The sequence below is a fragment of the Rattus rattus genome, chromosome 9, assembly GCF_011064425.1.
Source record: "Rattus rattus isolate New Zealand chromosome 9, Rrattus_CSIRO_v1, whole genome shotgun sequence".
Classification (NCBI taxonomy): domain Eukaryota; kingdom Metazoa; phylum Chordata; class Mammalia; order Rodentia; family Muridae; genus Rattus; species Rattus rattus.
The window spans coordinates 57,338,884-57,360,782 of NC_046162.1; the positions used below are offsets into that span (position 1 = coordinate 57,338,884).

At 49.7% G+C, this 21,899-nt stretch overlaps 3 protein-coding genes across 4 annotated transcripts; 1 reads left to right on the plus strand and 2 right to left on the minus strand.

The window, feature by feature from the left end:
• Positions 1-897: 897 nt before the first annotated feature.
• On the minus strand, positions 898-8,339 carry Mrpl10 (mitochondrial ribosomal protein L10). The gene is made up of 5 exons (XM_032913328.1): positions 8,241-8,339; positions 4,649-4,818; positions 2,333-2,497; positions 1,982-2,126; positions 898-1,269 (listed from the first exon to the last, which is right to left on the minus strand). The coding sequence occupies exons 1-5, from the start codon at positions 8,290-8,292 to the stop codon at positions 1,013-1,015; spliced, it is 789 nt and encodes a 262-aa protein (XP_032769219.1). The 5' UTR covers positions 8,293-8,339; the 3' UTR covers positions 898-1,012.
• Positions 8,340-8,444: 105 nt separating this feature from the next.
• Lrrc46 (leucine rich repeat containing 46) lies at positions 8,445-13,138 on the plus strand. The gene is made up of 8 exons (XM_032913329.1): positions 8,445-8,776; positions 8,865-8,970; positions 10,665-10,773; positions 11,226-11,272; positions 11,520-11,629; positions 11,789-11,858; positions 12,143-12,288; positions 12,710-13,138. Exons 1-8 carry the CDS (start codon positions 8,755-8,757, stop codon positions 13,069-13,071), a joined length of 972 nt encoding a protein of 323 aa, XP_032769220.1. The 5' UTR covers positions 8,445-8,754; the 3' UTR covers positions 13,072-13,138.
• Positions 13,139-14,123: 985 nt separating this feature from the next.
• Scrn2 (secernin 2) lies at positions 14,124-18,100 on the minus strand. Of its 2 annotated transcripts, XM_032913834.1 has the most exons (7): positions 17,438-18,100; positions 16,842-17,023; positions 15,785-15,984; positions 15,110-15,325; positions 14,844-15,009; positions 14,584-14,761; positions 14,124-14,403 (listed from the first exon to the last, which is right to left on the minus strand). In XM_032913834.1, exons 1-7 carry the CDS (start codon positions 17,609-17,611, stop codon positions 14,248-14,250), a joined length of 1,272 nt encoding a protein of 423 aa, XP_032769725.1. In that variant the 5' UTR covers positions 17,612-18,100; the 3' UTR covers positions 14,124-14,247. The 2 variants fall into 2 exon arrangements, with proteins under 2 accessions (XP_032769725.1, XP_032769726.1); XM_032913835.1 differs by lacking the exons at positions 14,124-14,403; positions 14,584-14,761; positions 14,844-15,009 and having other exon boundaries at positions 15,241-15,325; positions 15,733-15,984.
• Between the last annotated feature and the right edge of the window lie 3,799 nt (positions 18,101-21,899).

A 21,899-nucleotide genomic window follows, 5' to 3' on the forward strand; every position in this document is an offset into this window, starting at 1 on the left:
AAGATCAAGAGTTCAGACCTGGAGACTCGGCTGTAACACTTGTTCTTCAGAGGACTCAGGTTCAACCTCCCACCCATGGTGGCTCAACACCACCAGGAACTCTAGGTCCAGATCAATGCCCTCTTCTGACCTCTGTGGGCGCCAGGCACACACATGGTACACAGATATAAACGTAGGCAGTTTGGTTTTCTTAGACTTATTTATTTATGTCTGTGAGTACACAGTATCTGTCTTCAGACACACCAGAAGAGGGTGTCAGACCTCATTACTGATGGTTGTGAGCCACCATGTGGTTGCTGTGAATCGAACCTAGGTCTTTTAGAAGAGCAGTCAGTGCTCTTAACTACTGAGCCATCTATCCATCCACTTAGGCACAGTTTTACACATAAATCTTTAAAAAGAAGTCAATAAAAGGTATTTTATTTTTATTATGAAGCCCGCCAACCAGGACCCACTCGTGAGTAACTTTATGAAGAAGTTCTACTTTGAGAATTTGAGGCCTCAGAGAACCGAATTCAAGGCCTTTTCCAGAACTCAAACTCCTCTGTGGTTTCCTGAATGGTAGGGACCAAAGGAGCTGGCATCTGTGCTTGGCACAAGATTCAGCAGGTGCCATTCACAAGTCTTCCCAACTGGTGCACCATGGCATGAGCAACCAAGAAGGTGGGCTGGGAAAACAGAGCAAGGGGTAGTGGGCGAGGGGCTGGGCAAGACGGTCTCCATCCTCTCTGCCTTGTGCCAGGAGGACTGAAGGAGACTGCTCCTATCGGGTCCCCAGTTGGAACAACTAAAGACAGTGATCAGTGAAACCGAGGCCATTGGGCAGCCTCACTATGGAATGGAATTTCTCTGTATCATCAAGAGGCCTGTCCCCAAGGAGGTCATTGTGAATGAGAGCCAAGTCACACAAGGCCACTCCCACACTCCAAATTCTTTTAGATCTCTGCCAGACAACAAGACAGACAACAGGGACAAAGTGTGTTTATGGGCAGAGCAGGGTAAAGCAGGTCAGCTAGGAATCTGGAGCAGGGTCCGGAGGATGTGGCTTCCCCTCGGTTGACGTAGCACAATCTCCCTCGTGCTGCTGTCTGACGTACTGATCCAACAGGGAGGTCAGCTGGACAGGTTGGTGCTGAAGCAGGTAGCAGGTCTGGGCCGTGAGGTGAGTAAGCCCCCCCACCAGCTCCCCCTGTAGCCGGTCCAGGCTGGGCAGCTTGGCATACTCTACAAACCCCTGCCTGCTGAGAATGGTGTCATCAATGCAGCCACCTGCAAGAGCAGAGGGTCAGCAGGCTCCCTGCAAACGTCCTTCTTGAGAAACATCATCCGAACCCAAGAGTCTGCTCCCCGTGCCTTCCCCCCTTCCCACTTGGTCTTAAAATCAGAGCCACACTTGCGCCTCAGCCCACAGTTGGGAATCCACACTTCTCCTCTCTCCTTGAAAACATGCATAAGCCTCCACAAGTCTCAAACCCCTAACGTCAGTGGCTTGTAAACGTCTCTGAAGACGCACAGGGCTGACGACGGTTGGAGGAGCGGCCGGCACAGCACCGCCAATGGTCTGACACTTACAGACCAGGAGGATGGGGCACTGCATACTCTGTGTGGTTAGCAATGAAACAGTGCGAAAGAAAATCATGGGGGTTGGGGATTTAGCTCAGTGGTAGAGCGCTTGCCTAGGAAGCGCAAGGCCCTGGGTTCGGTCCCCAGCTCCAAAAAAAAGAAAAAAGAAAATCATGGAGTGTGTGCTGGGGTATTAAATACAGGTTCCCAGGAAATCTGAATTTTCTGGGGTCACAGGCACAATGAACCCCAACACACACTGGTCACAGCTCTGTACCTCAGCTGAGATACTTTATCTTATCTTAGATAAGGGGGGGCGCATCTCTTCCAGCACCACAGCGCAGGTGCTGAGTGCCACCCTCAGTCCCCACCCAAACCTACTGTGGCCCAGCTCTACCAGGCAGGGCAGCCTACTCACCCAGCAGTGGCAGGAAAGGAATGCTCTTTAAGATCCGCACCATTTCCTTGACCTTGGGCTCTTCACTGACCAGCAGCAGATTGTGTCCAACAAAAAGGGGTAGCAGGTTTTGGTATTTAGAATCTTCTAGAAAAGGCTTTAGGACCTGGGTTCACAGAAAGAATGATTAATGGAGGACAACAGGATTCTTAGTCACAGGCTGTGCCAAGCTGACTGCACCCACAGTTTAGGCTCTAGGGCAGCTGGCCCAGGCTGCCTAGGACAGAAGTTGGAAGTGCCCTGTGTGGGCAGCCAGCAGGCATGAGAGAGGACAGGCATGAGAGAGGACAGGCCTGAGCCAGGCCACCCTACCTGGCTGGGGAAGACTTTGATGAAGATATTGTGTTTCCGAAGCTGGTGCCTCAGGAGAAGCTTGTCCTCTGCACTCAAGGCCACGTTCTGACAGACAGCTATCATTCGGTTGTCCCGAAAAACTGCCGCTATATCTCGACGCAGGAGCCGGATGAGGCCTGACTCCTGTAGCAGGAAGGAATGAATGGCTGAGGAGACACGAAGGTGGTCTGGCACCCTCCCTTTCCCCACACAGGCAACCGAGTGCTCAGTGATGCCAGAACGTGTAACAAACTGGAGAACGGGTAGGGGAGCTGGACCTGATTCCTACAGCATGGAGCACCCCCACCATAACCCTTCTACTTCCCCTAGAGGACTGCAGGTCTCAGAGCAGCGTCTGCAAGCCTCAGAGCACCGACTGTTCTCCAGTCACCTTGTCAGGAAACCTGTGCTATCATATTTAACAAAAGTTGCTTCATTATAGACTGTAGTAATACAAGCCTGTAAAGTTAATTCTAGCTACTCAGGAGGCTGAGGCAAGAAAATCAGAAGTTCAAGGCCTGCTTGAGCTACAGAATAAAAGAAAAGGCCGAAATTTGAAATTGAATTAAAGGCTCTCTCAAGAGAAAAGTTAAAATAAAGGCTCAGGATAAATTTGTCTGCAGCCCCCTTGTCCAGTATGTGGTTCAATGCCTAGTATGACAGGGGTCCTGAAAGATGGCTCAGTGGGCAAAGACACTTGTCATCAAGTTGTCATCAAGTCTGGAGGAAATGAGTCTGGTCCCTAGAACCCAGGCTTAGCAGAAAGTGCCTTTACCTCTCTAGCCGAGGACTCCATTTTCTTTTTTTAAAAAATTATGTGGGGCTAGAGAGATGGCTCAGCGGTTAAGAGCACTGACTGCTCTTCCAGAGGTCCTAAGTCCAAATCCCAGCAACCACATGGTGGCTCACAACCATCTGTTATGGGATCCAATGCCCTCTTCTGCTGTGTCTGAAGACAGATACAGTGTACTCACATACATAAAATAAATAAAATAAATCTATATGCATGTGTGCACCCTATGTATGCAGTACCCTAGAAGGGCATTACGGGCAGTTATGAGCTGGCTTGTGTGTGTTTAGGATCCACCCTGGGTCCTCTGGAAGAACCAGTAACTGCTGAGCTGTTTCTTCATGCTGCCCCCCCCCCCCCAGCTGAGGACCAAACCCAGGGCCTTGGGGCCTTGAGCTTGCTAGGCAAGCACTCTACCACTGAGTTAAATCCCCAATCCCGCCTTTTTTTTTTTTTTTTTTTTTTTTTTTTTAATTGAAGACAGGGCCTCCTTATAGTCTGAGATGGTCTGAAGCTAATTAAGTAGACAAGGCTAGCCTAGAACTCATAAGCAATCTTCTTGCTTCGGCCTTCTGAGTGCTAGAAGTAAAGGTATGCGCTGCCCCACCCAGTTTGTTTGCTTTCTCAAAACAGCTTGTCATCTAGTGCCAACCGGCCTTGAACTCCCTATATGGCCAAGGGGGACCCTGGACAACTGATCCTCCAGCTTCCACCTCCTAACTGCTAACATTGGAGGCTTGTGACACCACCCCTAGCTTCTATCACCGCTCAGGGAAAACCTGGAAGCTTTGGTTCCTTTAAAGCAGGAAAGAGTGGGGTGTGGTAGCTCACACCTGTAATCTCCACATCCCAGAGGCTAAGGTGAGATCAAATGAACACAGCAAATGAGGAGAGCAGGGTCCTAAGACTCCATGCCTCAAAAAAAAAAAAAAAAAAAAAAAAGCGAGTGAAATTCCGCCCACAGATTTGTAAAGCTTCCAGATGCTTTTTTGGGAGACAAGTAAAAACTACAGAAAATGCAGACGGCCCAGGCAATGCAGAGTATGGCACCAATGCAGAACCAAGTTATATTTTACTATAAAGGATCTGGGATGGGTGAGAGACTCAGAGAGTAAAAGTGCCTGCCGTGAGAGCCTGACAATCTGATTTCAACCCCCAGAACTCACGTAAAAAAGCCTGAGGTGGTCCCACACATCTGCAATCACAGTGCTCTTGCGGTGAGACAGGAGAACTGACCGGAAACTTGTGGGCCAGTTAGGATCATGAAACATGGCAGAAACAAGAGACTACAAGCTGTTAAGAGAGAACTGAAAGTTGCCCTCTGTCCTCCACCCATGAGCAGAGGCAAGTGTACACACACACACACACACACACACACACACACACACACACACACACACTATTTGAACCTTGGGCTCAAGGTGGGAAGGTGAACTGTTGACATGAGTAACCACAGGGCTTGGTCACCAGCCCACTACCAAGTCACGTGCACTGAGCTGCCTTACCTCCTTGGGGGGCTTGGGAGGAGGAGGCAGGCATCTCGGGCTGACGGCAGGTCTGGGAGGAATATACTCAGTTATAGCCATTAGCTTCTGACGCTGAAAGTGCATGACTCGACGGTGGCGGGTCACGGCCTTGGAGCCATGGCGCACAGGCTGGAGGGTGGGCAGCCAAGCTGAGGGGAGATGGCAACATAAGATATAGCTCCTTGGAGGACCTAGCTTGTCTTCAATGGACAAAAAGAACACCTCCACTTCCACAGAGAACGGCATGGTTCACAGAGCTAGACATGGCACACACAAAAAATCTCTTCTCCTTTTAGTGGGTGACCCTAGCAGGCTCAATGCCTTAAGACACTCCTTTCTCCAGGTTTCTGATGCTGTTACTTCTTGTTTGTTTGTTTGTTTGTTTTTAGACAGGATCTCATATTGCCCAGGCTGTCTTGAACTCACCGCCCACTCCCCGTGTGCTGCCTTTAGGACTGTGGGTGTATGTCACTATGCCCGCTTTAAGCGTGTTGGGGATTAAATACAGGGCTCCACGCACGCTGGCCAGCACTCTGCCAAATGGACTCCAGACCCAGCCCTCTACAAGTCCTCTTTACATATAGCCCTAGAATTTTAAAAGATTTTCTTTTTCACAAGATAAAGTCTTTTAAAAGTACAAAGGAAGGCTGGAGAGATGGCTCAGTGGTTAAGAGCACTGACTGCTCTTCCAGAGGTCCTGAGTTCAATTCCCAGCAACCACATGGTGGCTCACAACCATCTGTAATGGGATCTGAAACCTTCTTCTGGTGTATCTGAAGACAGCTACAGTGTACTCACTCTACAGTGTACTCACATACGTAAAATAAATAAAAGTACAAAGGAAATGGAGAGCCAGGAAGTGCGTGCACACTGTAATTCAAACACTTAAGAGGCTAAGGCAGAATTGTCATTAGTAAGACGCATTACAAGACCACCTCAGAAAGAAAAAAAATGTTTAAATTAACAAATAAAGCATATGGGGAGAGGATTAAGAAAAACCTTTCCTTAAATGGCCAAAGAATAAATATTTTAAGTTTGGGGGTTTAAATAGTCTGTCACAAAACTCTGCTAAGAGAAGTCATAAAAGCCTAGGCATGGTTGGGGCTGGAGAGATGGCTCCGTGGTTAAGAGCACTTTTTGCTCCTACAAGAGAACCTGGGCTCACTTCTCAGCACCTATATGATGACTCCCAAGCCCCTGTCATTCCAGTTCCAGAGGAGCTAAAGCCCTCTTCTGACACCTGCAAGCACCAGGCAGGAATGTGGGGTGTGCTGTGTGTTTATGTAATCAAAACACAAAATAAATTATTAATAATGATAACCTAGGTATGGTGGAACACGCATATAACTTAGCACTCAGAAAACAGAGGCAGGACTGCCCCAAGGTTAAGGCCAGATTAGTCGATTAATGTACGCCTTTGAGTTCTATGCCAGCCAGTGCTGCACTGTGGGCCAGTGTTCTTTAAGATGAAGAGGCAAGCTGGGCATGGTGTGCACGTCTTCACTCCTAGGGCTCTGGAGTTAGAGGCAGCTGTATCTGAATGCCAGGCTGGCTGGGAACGCACGGGGAGACCGGCTGTCAAGATACATAAGTAAGATGTACAAAAATCAACCAACTAACCGAAAACCAGTGCCCACAAACAACGTGTAACAACGAGTCTGTGCTCCAGGAAAACTTTAATCATAAAACAGTCATCTGGGCTGGGACTGCACCTAAGAGGGGCAGAACTAGTCTACCTGCCCAGCCCAAGGTTCCATCGCTAGTAGCAAGAAAAATGGAGCAAGTGAAAGAAAGCCAATCCTCGCTCTAAGCGGCAGTTCTTGAAGCACAAACCTCTCCATCAAGCCACCAATGTCAGCTTCGCCTGGGAACCTACATACTTTCCTGCCTGTTCTAGGCCTGTGAAATCCAAACCTCGGTAGTGGGATTCAGCAAGTTGTATTTTAATAAACCCTCCCCATACTGATATCTCTATCCCATGGCTCTGAGGCTCTTAACTTGAAGCAAGAAGGGGGTAAAAACACATTACAACATCCTCACAACTCTCCCAAAAAAGTCTTTCTTCAGGTTGGATGTGGTGGTGAACGCCTATGATCCGAGTTCACGATCAAACTCAGTAATGTGAGACCCTGACTCAAAATGCAAAATTAAGGGCCTGAGAGATGACTCATCCAGTACAATTAATGCACTCACCACCAAGCCGGACAGTCTGAACTTGACCCTTGGAAGCCCCTATGGTAGGCAAGAGGCATGTAAGCTGCCCTCTGACCTTTTTGTGCCCAATGGCACAATCTTGCTGACAGGAAAAACTTGAAAGGCCCCTCAGGAGCTGGAGAGAAACCTCTGAGCACCGGCTGCTCTTCCACAGGTCCTGAGTTCAATTCCCAGCAACCACATGGTGGCTCTCACAACCATACATGCAGGCAGAACACTATATACATAATAAATAAATAAATCTTAAAAAAAGGAAGAAAGAAAGAAAGAAAGAAAGAAAGAAAGAAAGAAAGAAAGAAAGAAAGACTGACTCAGCAACTAAGGAAATACGCCAAAGCTCTGAGCTCTGACATAAAGACCAACAGTGTAGGTTCTCAGGGAAAGGAGCAGCTAGAAGACTCAAGGGAATACGGAAGATTGCCAGGGTGAGAGGTTTTTATGGTTAAGGAGCACAAGGTCTATTAAGAGTGCCTTTGGAATGAGACAGAACTGGATTTTAGGCTCCACACTAACTTAGTAGTGTTATTAACTGGTCCAAACTTCCGTGTGCTTTTCTGTAAAGAGGGGTTAATAATGCCTCCCTCGGTGGTTAAGAGCACTGACTGCTCTACCAGAGGCCACGAGTTCAATTCCTAGCAACCACACGGTGGCTCCCAACCATCTGTAATGGGATCTGATGCCTCTTCTGGTGTGTCTGAAGACTGCTACCATGCACTCCTATACATAAATAATTCTTAAGAGAGTAAAAATGCCTTCCTCTCAAGGGGCCTTTGCTTTGAAGCAATGAGCGTAAAACATTCATTACAATCCTACAGTTTGGTGTCAAGTTTGCTCCCTAAGTGCCTAATGTATGCCACTTGCTAGCTCTCCGTGAAGTTTAACATCGCAGATGAGACAAGTGCATCGGCAAAACTAGACTGAATTGACTGAGCGGGAATGTCAATAATCAAGATACAAGCAAAAGATTTTACCGAGGAACCTGCTTTATGGAGAGGGTAGTTGGGAGAAGACCCGAGTCTGTGTTTGGGCTAAGACCTTAAGAAAGAATACATACAATTTCTGGCAAGGACTCTCCGGGGTCAGGGGTAAGAACTGAGCGAAGGGTTAGAAAAATCCAAAGCGGAGTCCTGGGGTGTAAGAATAAACAGTTTTGGTGACAGCGTTGCTGTGATTCCCAGTTTGGGGGGCGGAGTTGTGGAAGGGATGTCACAGGCTGGTAACTGGACCCAGTCAAAGAGGCAGGGTCTCCGAGAGCTGTCGACGGCCAGGGATTACTGGAAAGGTCAGAAGGAAAGGAGGGAGGCGAGGGCTAGAGAGCGCCAGCCTGTGTGCAGTGGGGCCCTGGGCCACTCCTTACCCGCCCGGGGCGGGAGACCTCCTCGTAGTATGCAAGCCACCGCCGCAGCCATCCTTACAGGAAGTTCCCGTGAGGGTTGTCCGGAGGCGGAAGTAGCTAGGGATTGTGGGGCATCCCAGGGCCGGAAACAGCGGGCGTGCCGCCGGATGAAGCAGCTATCCGCATGCGTAGAGCTGGGTCTGTGGTGCCCGCCCTCACTCCTCCCCACCCCCCGCCCTGGGTCCGTCAGACCTGGCGTCCTGTCTCCTAGCAACGACGCGAGCCTTCAAGGAACGGTTCTTTTTCATCGTTCTGGTCCTTTCAGTTTAAGGCCAGTAAAGCCACGCCACACACCTGTAACTCCAGATCCTTCGCTCCTATTTACTCCTATCTTCCACCGCACCCCCAACAACCCTCAGAACCCCCTGTCCTTATCTCCTTAGTCTTCCCTCTAACCTGGGTTCAACCCTCCCAACCGTCTAACCTTCACAGCTTTTCTTCGTCGATCTGCCTCAAGCAGCCGCTGTTTTAGATCATGCCAGGAGACAAGCAGGAAGGTGAGTTGACGGACAGAACAGTTGGTCAACAGGAAGGTCGGGTCTCCAAAAAATGAACACAGGTGACAAAAGGCTCGTCTTTCCCCAGCTAAGAATGCTACCCAGAAAACCGAGGAAGGTGTCCACATTACTGAAGCCCTTATCACCAAGCGGAACTTGACCTTCCCTGAAGATGAAGACCTGTCAGAAAAGATGTGAGTGGACGGGAAGGAAAGGGTAACACTGATGTTCAGGTTGCTGAGCTATACAGACTTCGCAACTCATGATTGTCTCTTAAGTTATTCCATGCACCGATCAGTATTACTTTCCAATTGGTTTTTACTCCTTAAAGACGATTTTTCGTACATCCTCAGCTGCCTTGGAGGTCACTACTACTTAGCAAACCCCAAAATTCTCTGCCCAGTTCCCAGTCTGGCCTCCCCACACTGTTGTTGCCCCAGTGATTGTTATAAATGATAAATCTAGTTACTCCCTGGTAGAAACTTCCTCAGCAACCTATTACAGCTAGAATAAAATCCAAATAGCATAAACCAACCTTACAGCCACGCTCTACAAGTGTGCAATTTCTCATACTGTGTTCTTTTTTTTTTTTTTTTTTAATATTTTTATTATGTATGCAATGCATATCTGCCTGCAGCCAGAAGAGGGCACCAGATCCCATTACACATGGTTATGAGCCACCATGTGGTTGCTGGGAATTGAACTCAGGACTTCTGGAAGAACAGCCAGTGCTCTTAACCTCTGAGCCATCTCTCCAGCCCTCACACCATGTTCTTGCCCCTTGTTAGTCAGAGCAGTTTGACATCACCTGAGAGCTTGGCTTGCTAGAAATGAAGAATTTCCACAGGGTATATAGCTCACTTGACACATTGCTAAGAACCACAACTGGCTGTGGTGTAATCCTGGCACTCGAGAAGTCGTGGCAGGAAGATCTGAAGTTCAAGACCATCCTCCTCAGCTACATAGAAAGCCTGAGGCCACCCAGGGCTACACGAAGCTCTCTGCCTTTAAGAGAGAGAAAAGAGGGGGTTGGGGATTTAGCTCAGTGGTAGAGCGCTTGCCTAGGAAGCGCAAGGCCCTGGGTTCGATCCCCAGCTCCAAAAAAAAAGAACAAAAAAAAAAAAAAAAAAGAGAGAAAAAGAGGATACCAGTCTCAAACCTACTGAATTAGAATCCGAATCTTCCAGTACCCAAAAGATTCACAGGCACATGCAAGACCAAGACAGGCTGGATTAGCGCATGCGTGCACTGTTTGCTCTGCTTGAAATGCTTCCTTGTCCCCTTTCCCTTGCCCCTCTCATTACCTCTGCATTGGTCACCTTCTCTAGGAAGCTCCTGATCCCCCCCAGTCTGGAGTTGGTATACAGCTCAACTCTTAGTTTCCTGTACCCACCTCTGGCATCCACTTGTCATAGACATCTCCCTGGTTTCCCTAATAATGATGGGCAAGGACCTATGTCATTTGTCTGGAGGACGCTCGGTAAATTTGGAAATAATGAGAGTAAGAATAGAAGTGATTTTTCTTCCATGATCATTCAAAAGGGAGAAAGGTCCGGCCAGGAGACATGAGAGTATTTCTGCATCTATCCTTATCAGCCTTGCTTCCACCAAGGAAAGCTTCTCTTGTTCTGAATCTCTAGGAAGCATGAAGAGCCACCAACCAGTTATCCAGAGGGCTTGTGCTTTGCTTTCTCAGTGCCACCACTGGAGAGCCATGTGCCTGACAACCAGCCAGTCTCATGACTTAGACTAGTGTCTCAAAGCTGTCCTTGACATCTCAAAGCCACTCAGCCTTCCTCCTTTCCTTGAAACATGTCCTCTTCCCTCCCTATCTACTGAAGGCCACAGGTATGAGCCCTAGCATAGCACCCTGCTTACTGTCCTCCAGGTTTCACACTCTCGACGATCTGGAGACTGTCCGCCTGGATGGGGAAGGGATTACCTGTATCGGGAATTTAGAGCGTCTCCGGAATATTCACAGCCTTTACCTGCAATCGGTAAAGCCCTCCCCAACCCCCTACCCCACACTTCTGTCCCCTCCCCGCTGTGCACCTAGTCTGTCTAATCTAAAAACAGTGGAACAGCTTTGCTTGCATTTCTGGTGTTTTGGTCAGGAGAACATTCCCAAATGAATCAGGAATTCTCCAGAATTGAAGCACTGATTTCTGGCTGGGTGGTGGTGGCACACACTGTTCATTCCAGCACTGGGGGGCAGAGTCAGGCAGATCTCTGTGAGTTTGAGGCCAGTATGGTTTACACAGTGAGTTCCAGGACAGTCAGGGCTACACAAAGAAAGCTCATTTCAAAAACACAAAGCAAAAAGACTGATTCCTACCCCATCTTTCCTGAGCTCCTGAGAGTAGACATGCTCTTAGACCTTCATCCCCTTCAAAAGACTTCCTACCCAGCTGCCTTACCTTGGTTTCCCCACCCTGGTTTCTTCCTGCAGAATAAGATCCAGCGCATTGAGAACTTGGCGTGCATCACCTCCCTGCGGTATGTGGGACCAAGGCAGGGAAGGAGTAAGGGGTGGGTGGCAGATGGCAAGAAACTGGCTACACCCCTAGAACTGGCTTGGGCTCTCTAAGCCTGGCTCTGCTTCCCTCACCCCACAAGACTTTGAGTCCCCACTTGTCAGCCGGCAGGGAGCCTAGGTACCTGGTGCCCTCCTCCCACTTCCGTCCTCCTCCTCCAGCAGTCCTGTAGCTCAGCCTTGTCTCTGTCCCTCCCTTCTCCCTTGCAGCTTCCTGTCTCTGGCAGGAAACCAAATCAGGCACGTGGAAAACCTCCTTGACCTGCAGTACCTCCAGTTTCTGGACCTTTCTGAGAACCTGATAGAAACACTGAAGCTAGGTAGGAACACCTTGCCCGGGTGCACGCAATGTGTCCTACGTGGGGTCCTCCTCCCTCTCGGCTCCAAGCTCCTTGTGATTTTTGCTGTCGTCCCCATGCCTGTCTCTCTTGATGGGTGGTACAGAGCAGGCATGAGACCCCATTCTTTCTGCCATTCAGATGAGCTCCCCCAGAGCCTTCTCATTCTCAACCTGTGTGGAAATCCCTGCACCAACCAGGATGGCTACAGGTGAGGAGGGACAGAAGGTGAGCTGAGTGTCGCCTGTGCTCTAGGCAGCCACTGTCAGCCTGCAAGTCCTCATACCCTCTGCCCCTAGACTTGAGTCTGTCACCTTCCAGTCCCATATCCAGCACCTCATGGGAGTCAGCCCGTTGCTCTTTGAGGCTGACCCCAGGCCCATCTCCTAAAGTTATTCCTGTCCAGGTATGGGCACTACAGCATGTCACGGTCCCCTCCCAGGTCCCACAGCAGGGATGCCCTTGTGTGTAGCCTCTGCTCCCCCTGCCTTACAGGAAGATGGTGATAGGAGCCCTGCCGCTGCTCCTGGACCTGGACAAGCAGCCTATACTGGAGCGGTGGACCTCGGATGAGGAGGACAAATCCTCAGACGAGGAGGAGGAGTTTCCAGAGCTCAATGGCCCCTTCTGCGCAGAGCGAGGTGACTGTTTCCACACCTTGCAGTCTCCCCAGGCTCACACCGTCCCAGGAGACTGGGGAAGCACACCACACTGTCCTAGGCAGCTAGTTCTGTGGAGGGATCTCTCTGCAGCTCTGCGGTCTCCTCCACCCCAGGTCCTTCTTGATTCCAGAGTGCCACTCAGGATGGTGGAATGTGTGTCACCCTCCCAGCATGGCACATAGTCCCTGGGGATTACATGCTCACTTTCCATCAGTCTCAGGGCCACCTGCTCTCCACGATAAAGTGAGGGAGTGCCAATGATCCACCTCTGGCTGGATCAGGACAGGATCTAACTAGGGGATGGATATTCCTTTTACTGGGGGTGGCAAGTGGTTTACCAGGGACATCCCTGAGCCCAAGGCCCTCATGCTGAACCCAGGACTACACCTCTCCTCCCCAGGATTCTTCAAGGACTTGGAGCAGGAACTGCATCAGCATCAGGAACGCAGACAGCAGGCTGCCCTGACGGAGCACTTGTCAAGGATGGAGACACAGCCTGTCCTCACAGACCTGCCCCTGCTGCCTGCTGTGCCCATGGCTGGGGACTGCAGCCCTGCTGTCACTGAAGAGCCCGGGAAGGAGGCAGCCCCTAAAGCTACCTCCTCAACCCAGATGGCCTCTTCTACCAAGAAACAGGTTCCCAGGAACCAGAAAGGCTCTGTCCAGGCAAGGAAGGGGGCTCTAGCAGCCACAGCATCCAAGACCTCTCTGGCTGCAGCTCCCAGCATGACAAAAAGTACAAACAAAAGAGGCACAAAGTAACGCACAGCCTCTACTCACAGGCCTCCTTCCCAGGTCCTGCCCCAATAAAGCGTCTCTGGGCTTGGAATGCGTTTCATGTTACATGGGGGTAAGTCCAGGAATCAAAACCAGAAGCAAAAACACAGTCCCTCAAAGCAGCTTAACCTTTTAGGGATGACCGAAAGGGCTGGCATTTCTCTGGGTCCCCAAATGTCTTGCTGGTCCTCAAGAGGTTGCTATCTCATGGTGAGATAGCTTTGGGTTTTTTTTTTTTTTTTTTAGTTCTGGGGTTATAGGCATATGCTACCACGTCTAGTTGTGAGGGAAAAAAATCTCTTATTTTGTGAAAGCTAGTTTACTGAGCTAGATTTAAGAGCATCTGTCCTTGATAGCCTTGGCTGTCCTGGAACTCACTCTGTAGACCAGGCTAGCCTGGAACCCAGAGATCTGCCTGCCTCTGCTTCCTGAGCAATTGTTTTAAAGATGCCACCATGCAGTCCACGCTAGGGGCTAAATCTTGGAATCCTGACTGTCCCCAGATAGCAGCCAATAGCTACCTAATGAGGGTCTTCATGAAAACACCACCACCACCACCACCACCACCACACACAGTTGGGTCCCACCACACCCATCATTGGGGTTCATGGCTTGGCACCATGAACCAGGTCCACGATACAGTGAATGTCGACGGTCCACCTGAGTCTGGAATCTGGGGAGGATCTGAACAGGGTCCTGGGCTCCAAAAGTGGGGGACAACACCTGGGGGGACTGGGACACCCCCACTTCAAAGATGAAAGGTTTGAATACCGACCTAATAAGACACAGGTTGAAGGACTGAAGTAACAGAAAATGTCCTGTCATGTCCCTGACAGTATGTCCTCTTCACCCCTCACCTGGATGGGTCTGGTGTGGCAGTGAGGAAGTGGACACAGGGCTTTGTGGGATCCTGGGGCAGGACCGACACCATACTGGCTGTGGTACGGAAGCCTCCAGGTTTAGCAACCAGCCTGCTGGGACACCCCGCCATCCCCCACTCCGCTCTTCCCAATAGACTTGAGATCCAGTTCACTGAGTAAGGAAATAAAACACATTTATTAATCCACTCAGAACCTGGATGAGCAGGGAGAAGGGATGGCTGATTCACCCCCAGCGCGCCCACCACAGCTCAGGGCAGCTGGCCCCAGAGCTGCAGGATGCTTAAGCATAGACCTGGTGCTCCCTCTCCACAAAGGCCTGGAAGAGGCTGCCCAGCCCCTGGGGGGGTGGGGTCTGTTCACCAGTAAGCAGTCCTCTGAGAGCCTCCAGGCCCTCCTGCTCCAGACTCTGCTGCTCTTGCCGCAGTTGTGCCTGCTTCTGTTGGGAAAACCAGAGGTGATAAATGTGGACCCTCTCCCCCAGGCAGGAGAAACCCAAGACTAGCTGAAGGTCCCACCTCCCCCAGATCTACCGCCGCCTCTAGGCTCAGGCCCTTTCTGGTCCCAGAATATCCGAAAGGTATTTCCTCCCTGCCCTCAGCACAGTCCCCTTGGTTACCTGCTCGTCCATCAGCCCCAGGGCTGCCTGGTGTCCACGATACAGTGAATGTCGACGGTCCACCTGAGTCTGGAATCTGGGGAGGATCCGAACAGGGTCCTGGGCTCCAAAAGTGGGGGACAACACCTGGGGGGACTGGGACACCCCCACTTCAAAGATGAAAGGTTTGAATACCGACCTAATAAGACACAGGTTGAAGGACTGAAGTAACAGAAAATGTCCTGTCATGTCCCTGACAGTATGTCCTCTTCACCCCTCACCTGGATGGGTCTGGTGTGGCAGTGAGGAAGTGGACACAGGGCTTTGTGGGATCCTGGGGCAGGACCGACACAATACTGGCTGTGGTACGGAAGCCTCCAGAGTCCATGCAGATGCCGCTCTCCTTGTTCCTGAGGATGTCCATCATCACCTCTGCTGTGATGCTCCCTACAGAGGGTGAAGTGGAGAGGGCAGAGAGGGCTTAGCAACCGGGGCTGTGAGAGACTCCAGCTGGGGTGCCGTGGCCTCGTGCCCAACACTCACAGACCTTGTTGTCGCTGCAGCATCTCAGACCCTGCCCGGAAGCGGGCCTTGGCAGCCTCCATGCGCACAGGCTGCTGGGTCAGGGAGAAGACCTCAGCAAAGTCAAAGACGCCCTGCCCAGACCACCAACCCTGAGCCTTGGCATGGCTGCGGAGCTCTGGGTGTTCTGCTGAGATGTCTGTTCCAATGCTCAGTTGGTTGGAAATATTTCGGGCACCTCCTGTGTAAGAAGAGGAACTTGTTTGTCACTATGGGGCATCCATGATGTGCTAGGCCCTGGGTGAGCTACTTAGATGACAGTTTGACCAAGTACAACCTGCCCTCAAGGGGCCTATGGTGATGAGGAGACTGACAAATCAATCAGAACGAAATCATAGGGACAGATGTGACACAGCAAAGTGGTAGCTGCGTGCAAATGCCCTCCTAACCACACAGGGAGATCCAGGAAGGCTTCCCAGAGGAAGGGGCAGGCTGAAGCATGGGAGTATTTGTCCATGTGAAGGAGAAAGGGAGTTCCTAAGTGCGTTCATTTCTAGTCCCTAGTCTAGTCCTCCCTGGCTGCCTCCTGGCCCACCTGCCCAAGGCTCTCAGAACAAAATGGTAGCGTCCAGAAGTGCAGGGCAGTACCTGGGGAGGTCTAGGTTCCCTCTTGGAGGCAGGCTCTATGCTAGACTCCTACCCTGGATCCGCTGAGCAGCCCACAGCCTCCCAGCTGTCTCCAGCACCCACGCCTCTGTCCGATCAGCCAGTAAAAAGGTGTTGTGATAGCAGAAAGGCTCTGGATCCTCCCGGCAGCTGCCTCCCTGCCCATAGCGGTCCAGCAAGCCCGCAATCACGTGCACAGCCTCCTGGGCAGTACTGCTCCGTTCCAAAGCCAGCCTGACGGAAAAGTCAGAGCACAGGAGTGAGCCACACAGATGTGATGAGAAGCCTGTGTGACACAGCCAACCCAGCTGCAATGATGTCATTAAACAGTCATACAGGCCACCGAAGGGGTGGAGACAAGAAGAGCAGAAGTTCGTCTCTAGACTCAGCTACATACTACGTGATTTCTTATATTAAAACAAGCAGACAAAAATACCAAAGCAAAGTAAAAAAATCAGAGTAGTGGTACGCACTTTTAACCCCAGCACTCGGGAGGCAGGCAGATCTCTGTGAGTTTGAGGCCAGCCTGGTCTAGGTAGTAAATTCTAAGCCAATCAGGCTTATGCTGTGAGGCCCTGTCTGAAAACATAAAACAAAAACAAACACGAAAAAAAGAATAATAAAGCCATATGGTTGCCCAGCTTTGAACTGAGAGTTCTATGGAAAGATCTGGAACACTCCCCAAGGAAGAAGCGCCTGAACCTCTCCTCAGGCAGAGCTGCCCGGTGTTTATCAGTTCTTATAAACCAGAACTATAGAATATTTCAGTCAACAAAAATAGTACTGAGTCCCATGTGTTGGCACACAGGCAGGAGGATCTCTGTGAGTTCAAGGCCAGCCTAATCTACAGAGCAAGTTCCTGGACAGCCAAGGCTACACAGAGAAACCTTGTCTCAAAACAAAACAAACAAAAAAAGTACTTAAAAAAAAAAGAAAGAAAGAAAGCACTGTTGGCCAAGGGAGGTTCTGTGAAGATATGACTGTAGCCTCCTTAGGAAGACCAGGAAGGCAAGGCCAAGGGAGACAAGCCCAATAGACTCAGGGGTTAGGTGGGGGGGGAGTGGAGCACTGAAGAGCAAGCAGGTCCTTACCTGAGTAGATCCATACCCAGCAGGGCTTCCCCCTCCCCTACGGGTTCTTTGGTCCACACCGCTTCGTTGCCTATGCAGACACCAAGCTCGTTGGCACCCATCTCAGCCCCCCACAGCCAAGAAGGGCGGCTCAGAATGACAGCATGCGTCTTCCACACCTGTTCCACCTCGATGTAGGTGCACTGGAGGTAAAGAAGGGAGAGGAAGAATTCGCTGAAAAAAAAAAAAAGACCCAGAACTTACGTTGCCAGGACACTTTAATGGCCCTGAGAAAGGTCCTATTTTCAGGTCACACATGAGTAAACTGAATTAGCAGAGACTAACTCGACTCAAGGGTCCAAGTTGGTGGACTCGAAGTCCATACTCGGGGCTGGAGAGATGGCTCAGAGGTTAAGAGCACTGTCTTAATGACACCCAGAGGTCATGAGTTCAATTCCCAGCAACCACATGGTGGCTCACAACCATCTATAATGAGATCTGGTGCCCTCTTCAGGTGCAACGCTATATACATAATAAATAAATCTTTAAAAAAAAAAAGTCCATACTCTTTCCACTATAAAACGAATAATGTTGAAACCCTCCAACTCCTAACCCACCTGAAGCCGGCTCCCAGGGGTGTGAGTGCCTGCTGGTATAAACACCACCTCCTGCACTTCATCTCGGGGCCGGTCTGAGTTCTTTGCAAAGATTACAGCTGGGATGGCTGAAGCCGGGGGCACAGAGACAAAGCAGTCGCAGGAACAAGGGGCGTCGGGGTTCGATGATGCCATCTGTGAAAGAGTGGGGATGCTCACTTCCCTCCAGTGCCACCTCTCCACAATCTCTCCACAATCTGGGCCACAGGTGGGGCCTAGGACACCCCCCACCCCCAATACACCCTGAGAAGATAGGGTCAAAAGCCTGACGCTTTGGGACAACAGCACTGTGCAGTGTGTGCACTAACAGACTTGGAGTCGGGAGACAGAGCAAACTCTGCAAGCTAAGAGCGTCAGCTTTGGAGTCCTAACCCTCCCAGGCTGACTGTAATAGTTCCTAGGCACTAATGCTGGCTCCGAAAATCCCACGCTCCTGCGCATGCCCACATTCGCGATTCTCCTCCGTCCAACCCTTTCTAAGTTCTCAGTGCCTCCGTCTCTCACCTTCTCTGCCTCCAAGACCCTCAGACACGGTTCCGAACGCCACTTCCCCCTCTTCAGGTCAAATCTGTTCCTCTGGACCCGGGTTCTCTGGTAGGCGACCTGGAAGGCCTTTGTCCCCGGGGGCGGGGCCAGCACAGAACACCTGCGATGCCAACATCTTCCACGAGGGTGCGCGCTAGCTAGCACCACTTCACGGAGCGGAGTGGCCTTTCAAATCCGCTTTAAGTGTCCTGGGCTTTCCCTTCAGGCTTATCAGATAGTCATTAATAGGAGGTGGAGCTGAAGAAGAAAAGAAGCCCGAGTGAAAAGGAAGAATTCATAGAATAGCCAACACTGCTGGGGGTTCTGGAGATTAAGGAAAAACTTTCGATACCCACTTCCTTCCTGACTTGAATTTCAAAGACAATGCCAGGAAAACTTGGCAGACACAAGAAGTTCCGGTTAAGTTTTACTGTTTTTGTTTGTTTGTTTTGTTCTCCTTTTTAAAATTAATTTATTTATTTCATGTATATGAGTACACTGCAGCTGTCTTCAGACACACCAGAAGAGGGCATTGGATCCCATTACAGATGGTTGTGAGCCACCATGTGGTTGTTGGGAATTGAACTCAGGACCTCTGGAAGAGCAGTTAGTACCCTTAACCACTGAGCCATCTCTCCAGCCCTCTTTTGTTTTCGAGACAGGGTTTCTCTGTGTAGCTCTGGCTGTCCTGAAACTCGCTCTGTAGACTAGGCTAGCCTCAACCTCACAGAAATCCGTCTGACTTTGTCTTCCAACTGCTGGGATTAAAGGCAGGTGCCACCACCACCCAGTTTTATTTTACTAATTTTTTTAAAAAAATTATTTTTAGAGGCTAAAGAGATAGCTGGATGCTTAAAAGCACCTAGCAGCTCTTGAGAACATGGGTTCCATTCCCAGCACTTGCACAGTGACTCACAGCCGTCTGTAATCCCAGTTTCAGGGAATCCGATGCTCTCTCTGGTCTCCATGGACACCAGGCACATATGTGGTCCTCAGGCACACATACAGGCAAAACATCAATACACATAAAATACATTTTTAAATTTTGTAACTATGTATGCGTGGGTTATGTGTAGGGAGGTGCATGTTCCCATGGGAACCAGGAAAGGGTGCTCTACCCCCCAAAGCTGGAGCCACGGGTGGTTGTGAGCCACCTGACAGGGATGGCGGGAACCAAACTCAGGTCTTCTGTGAGATCAATATTCACTCTCAAGTGCTGAACCTTCCTTCTCTAGTCCCTTTTTTTTTTTTTTTTTTTTCCGGGCTGGGGACCCAACCAGGGCCTTGCGCTTGCTAGGCAAGTGCTCTACCACTGAGCTAAATCCCCAACCACCTCGTCCCTTTTTTATTTTCAACCCTAGATGCCGTATCTTATGAGCTTCCACTTCATGGGTGCTGTGTGTAACATTTTCCAGCTTTGGCTTTGGGAGATTATCTGTGTGTATGTATACCTGTGTGCAGGTGCACAGGACCATGTAGGTGCATGTTTGTGCCGACTAGAGGTCACTGGACATCTTCCTCAGTTACTCTCCGTCTCGTTCTGTGAGAACAGGGCCTCTGACTAAGGCTGACTCTTGATTCTGCTTCACCGGCTGGCCGGCAAGCTCAGAGATCCTCCTGTCGCCACCTCCACGGGGCTGGGACTACAAATGCATGTGCTGGACACAGAGCTCAGGCCTTCATGCTTGTGTGGCGGGTACCCCTACTGGCTGAGCCATCTCCCTGCCCCCCCCGTACCCCCATGTCACAAGGTGAAGCACACAAAACCTGACTGTCTCCAAAACCCAAGTTCTGCCCACTAGGAGCTTAATAGAAAGAGAACGTTGAGAGGAGATCTAGATATTTCTAATTGCAAAAATGTCATTCTGCGTACAGTGAGGCGATGGGAAAGGAGAAATCTGAGCTCAGAGGGGCATACAGTGGTGTGGAACTGGATCCAAACTTCATGGTTTTGGCTTCCAGTTCATTTTTCCTCTATGAATCATCTCTGTAGTCAACACTGAAGAATATGCATCTCACACACTTACGCTCCCATGTCCTCAAGGATTTACTCCTAGGGATTTTGTGGAGTCTATGATACATCTACCAATTAATTGTTGCAATGTGTAAACACAGAAGCGTGTGTGTCCATGTGTGTGCATGTGTGTGTCTGTGTGTGCATGTATGTGTCTATGTGTGCATGTGCATGTGTGTCCATGTGTGTGCATGAGTTTGTGTACGTGTGTGCTCATCTATGTCCATGTGTGCTCATATGTGTGTGTATGTGCATGTATCTGTGTATGCATGAGTATGTATAAGTGTGTGTGCATGTGCACTTGTGCACATGAGTGCACATTCTTCCATTTCTTGGCTTTTAGTATCTTGGCTGAGGATGTAGCTCAGTTGGTAGGGTGCTTGCCTAACACGCATGAGCGCTGGATTCAAGCCTAGGCTCGCATAAACCGGGTAATTCCAGGAGGCAGAAAGATCAGAAGTTCTTGAGCATCCTTGGCTACTTAGGGAGTTCAATGCCAATCTGGGTAAGCATCTCCGAGTCAAAATAAATTTGACTTTCTTTTTTTAAATAAAGGTCATTGTGTTGTACATCTTTTTTTTTAAGATATATTTATTTATTTTATATATATTAGTACACTGTAAATTCAGACACACCAGAAGAGGGCATCAGATTCCATTACAGATGGTTGTGAGCCACCATGTGGTTGCTGGGGATTGAACTCAGGACCTCTGGAAGAGCAGTCGTGCTCTTAACTGCTGAGCCATCTCTCCAGCCTCCAAATTTGACTTTTCACGTACAGATTTTCCCTCTCTTTGATTCTATAGAATTTTTTTTGGGGTGTGGGTATTGTAAAAGATGTTGCTTTCTTATTTCCCTTTTTGAATATTTTGATGGTAGTTTATAGAAATATCTCTACCTCCCCCCCCCACTTCCTCTCTCTGTGTTCTTCAAGACAGGGTTTCTCTGTGAAGCCTTGGATGACCTGAACTTGCTCTGTAGACCAGACTGGCTTCGAACTCAGAATCTGCGTGTCTCTGCCTGTCTCTCAAGTGCTAGAACTAAAGGCATTTGCCCCACTGCCTGGCTGGAAATATTTTTCAAGAGCTGGAGAGGCAGCTCATTAGTTAAGAGAGCTTGCTCTCGGGCTGCAGAGACGGCTCAGTGGTTAAGAGCACCGACTGCCCTTCCAGAGGTCCTGAGTTCAATGAGGTCCGATGCCCTCTTCTGGTATGTCTGAAAACAGCTACAATGTACATATATAATAAATAAATCTAGAGGGGGGTGGAGCGCGTTGGGTTCCCAGCTCCTAGACCAGGTACTTCCGATCATCCTGCAACTCCAGCTCCAGGGGATCCAACACCCTCTTCCGGCCTCAGTGGGAACCTGAGTACACATATTCCTTGTACACATATTACTAAATAAAAAGATATCTTTAGAAAAATAAAATAAACAAGTAATTTAAATTATCTGCATGGCTCCTGGCTTGTGGCTGCCCATTCTACCTCACTGGGATGGCATCTTTGGAATTCAAATCAGGATGAAGCTGACATTTTTCCTAATCTTCAAAGGCCATAGTCGCCGTAGCTCCAGTTCCAGGGTGTTGATGCCCTCTTCTAGTCTCTAAGGGCACTGCACACATGTGGTGTACATACATACATATAGGAGAAACATAGTACACATTAAATATTTTAAAAGAGGATTGGGGATTTAGCTCAGTGGTGGAGCGCTTGCCTAGCAAGTGCAAGGCCCTGGGTTCGGTCCTCAACTCCGAAAAAAAAAAAAATTTTTTTTTTTTTTTTTTTTCTGGAGCTGGGGACCGAACCCAGGGCCTCGCGCTTCCTAGGCAAGCGCTCTACCACTGAGCTAAATCCCCAACCCTAAGAAAAAAATTTTAAAGAAATA

Coding starts and splice junctions, on each gene's coding strand:
- Mrpl10 (XM_032913328.1), bottom strand. CDS start 8,292: ATGGCTGCGGCGGTGGCTTGCATACTACGAGGAGGTCTCCCGCCCCGG. Junction 2,498..4,648: donor CTCCCAAGCCCCCCAAGGAG/GTAAGGCAGCTC, acceptor TTCCTGCTACAG/GAGTCAGGCCTCATCCGGCT. Junction 2,127..2,332: donor TCAAAGTCTTCCCCAGCCAG/GTAGGGTGGCCT, acceptor CTGTGAACCCAG/GTCCTAAAGCCTTTTCTAGA.
- Lrrc46 (XM_032913329.1), top strand. CDS start 8,755: ATGCCAGGAGACAAGCAGGAAG. Junction 11,630..11,788: donor GATAGAAACACTGAAGCTAG/GTAGGAACACCT, acceptor TCTGCCATTCAG/ATGAGCTCCCCCAGAGCCTT. Junction 11,859..12,142: donor ACCAACCAGGATGGCTACAG/GTGAGGAGGGAC, acceptor CCTGCCTTACAG/GAAGATGGTGATAGGAGCCC.
- Scrn2 (XM_032913834.1), bottom strand. CDS start 17,611: ATGGCATCATCGAACCCCGACGCCCCTTGTTCCTGCGACTGCTTTGTC. Junction 15,985..16,841: donor CTGGGTATGGATCTACTCAG/GTAAGGACCTGC, acceptor CTTTTCCGTCAG/GCTGGCTTTGGAACGGAGCA. Junction 14,404..14,583: donor TGGGGCTGATGGACGAGCAG/GTAACCAAGGGG, acceptor TTTTCCCAACAG/AAGCAGGCACAACTGCGGCA.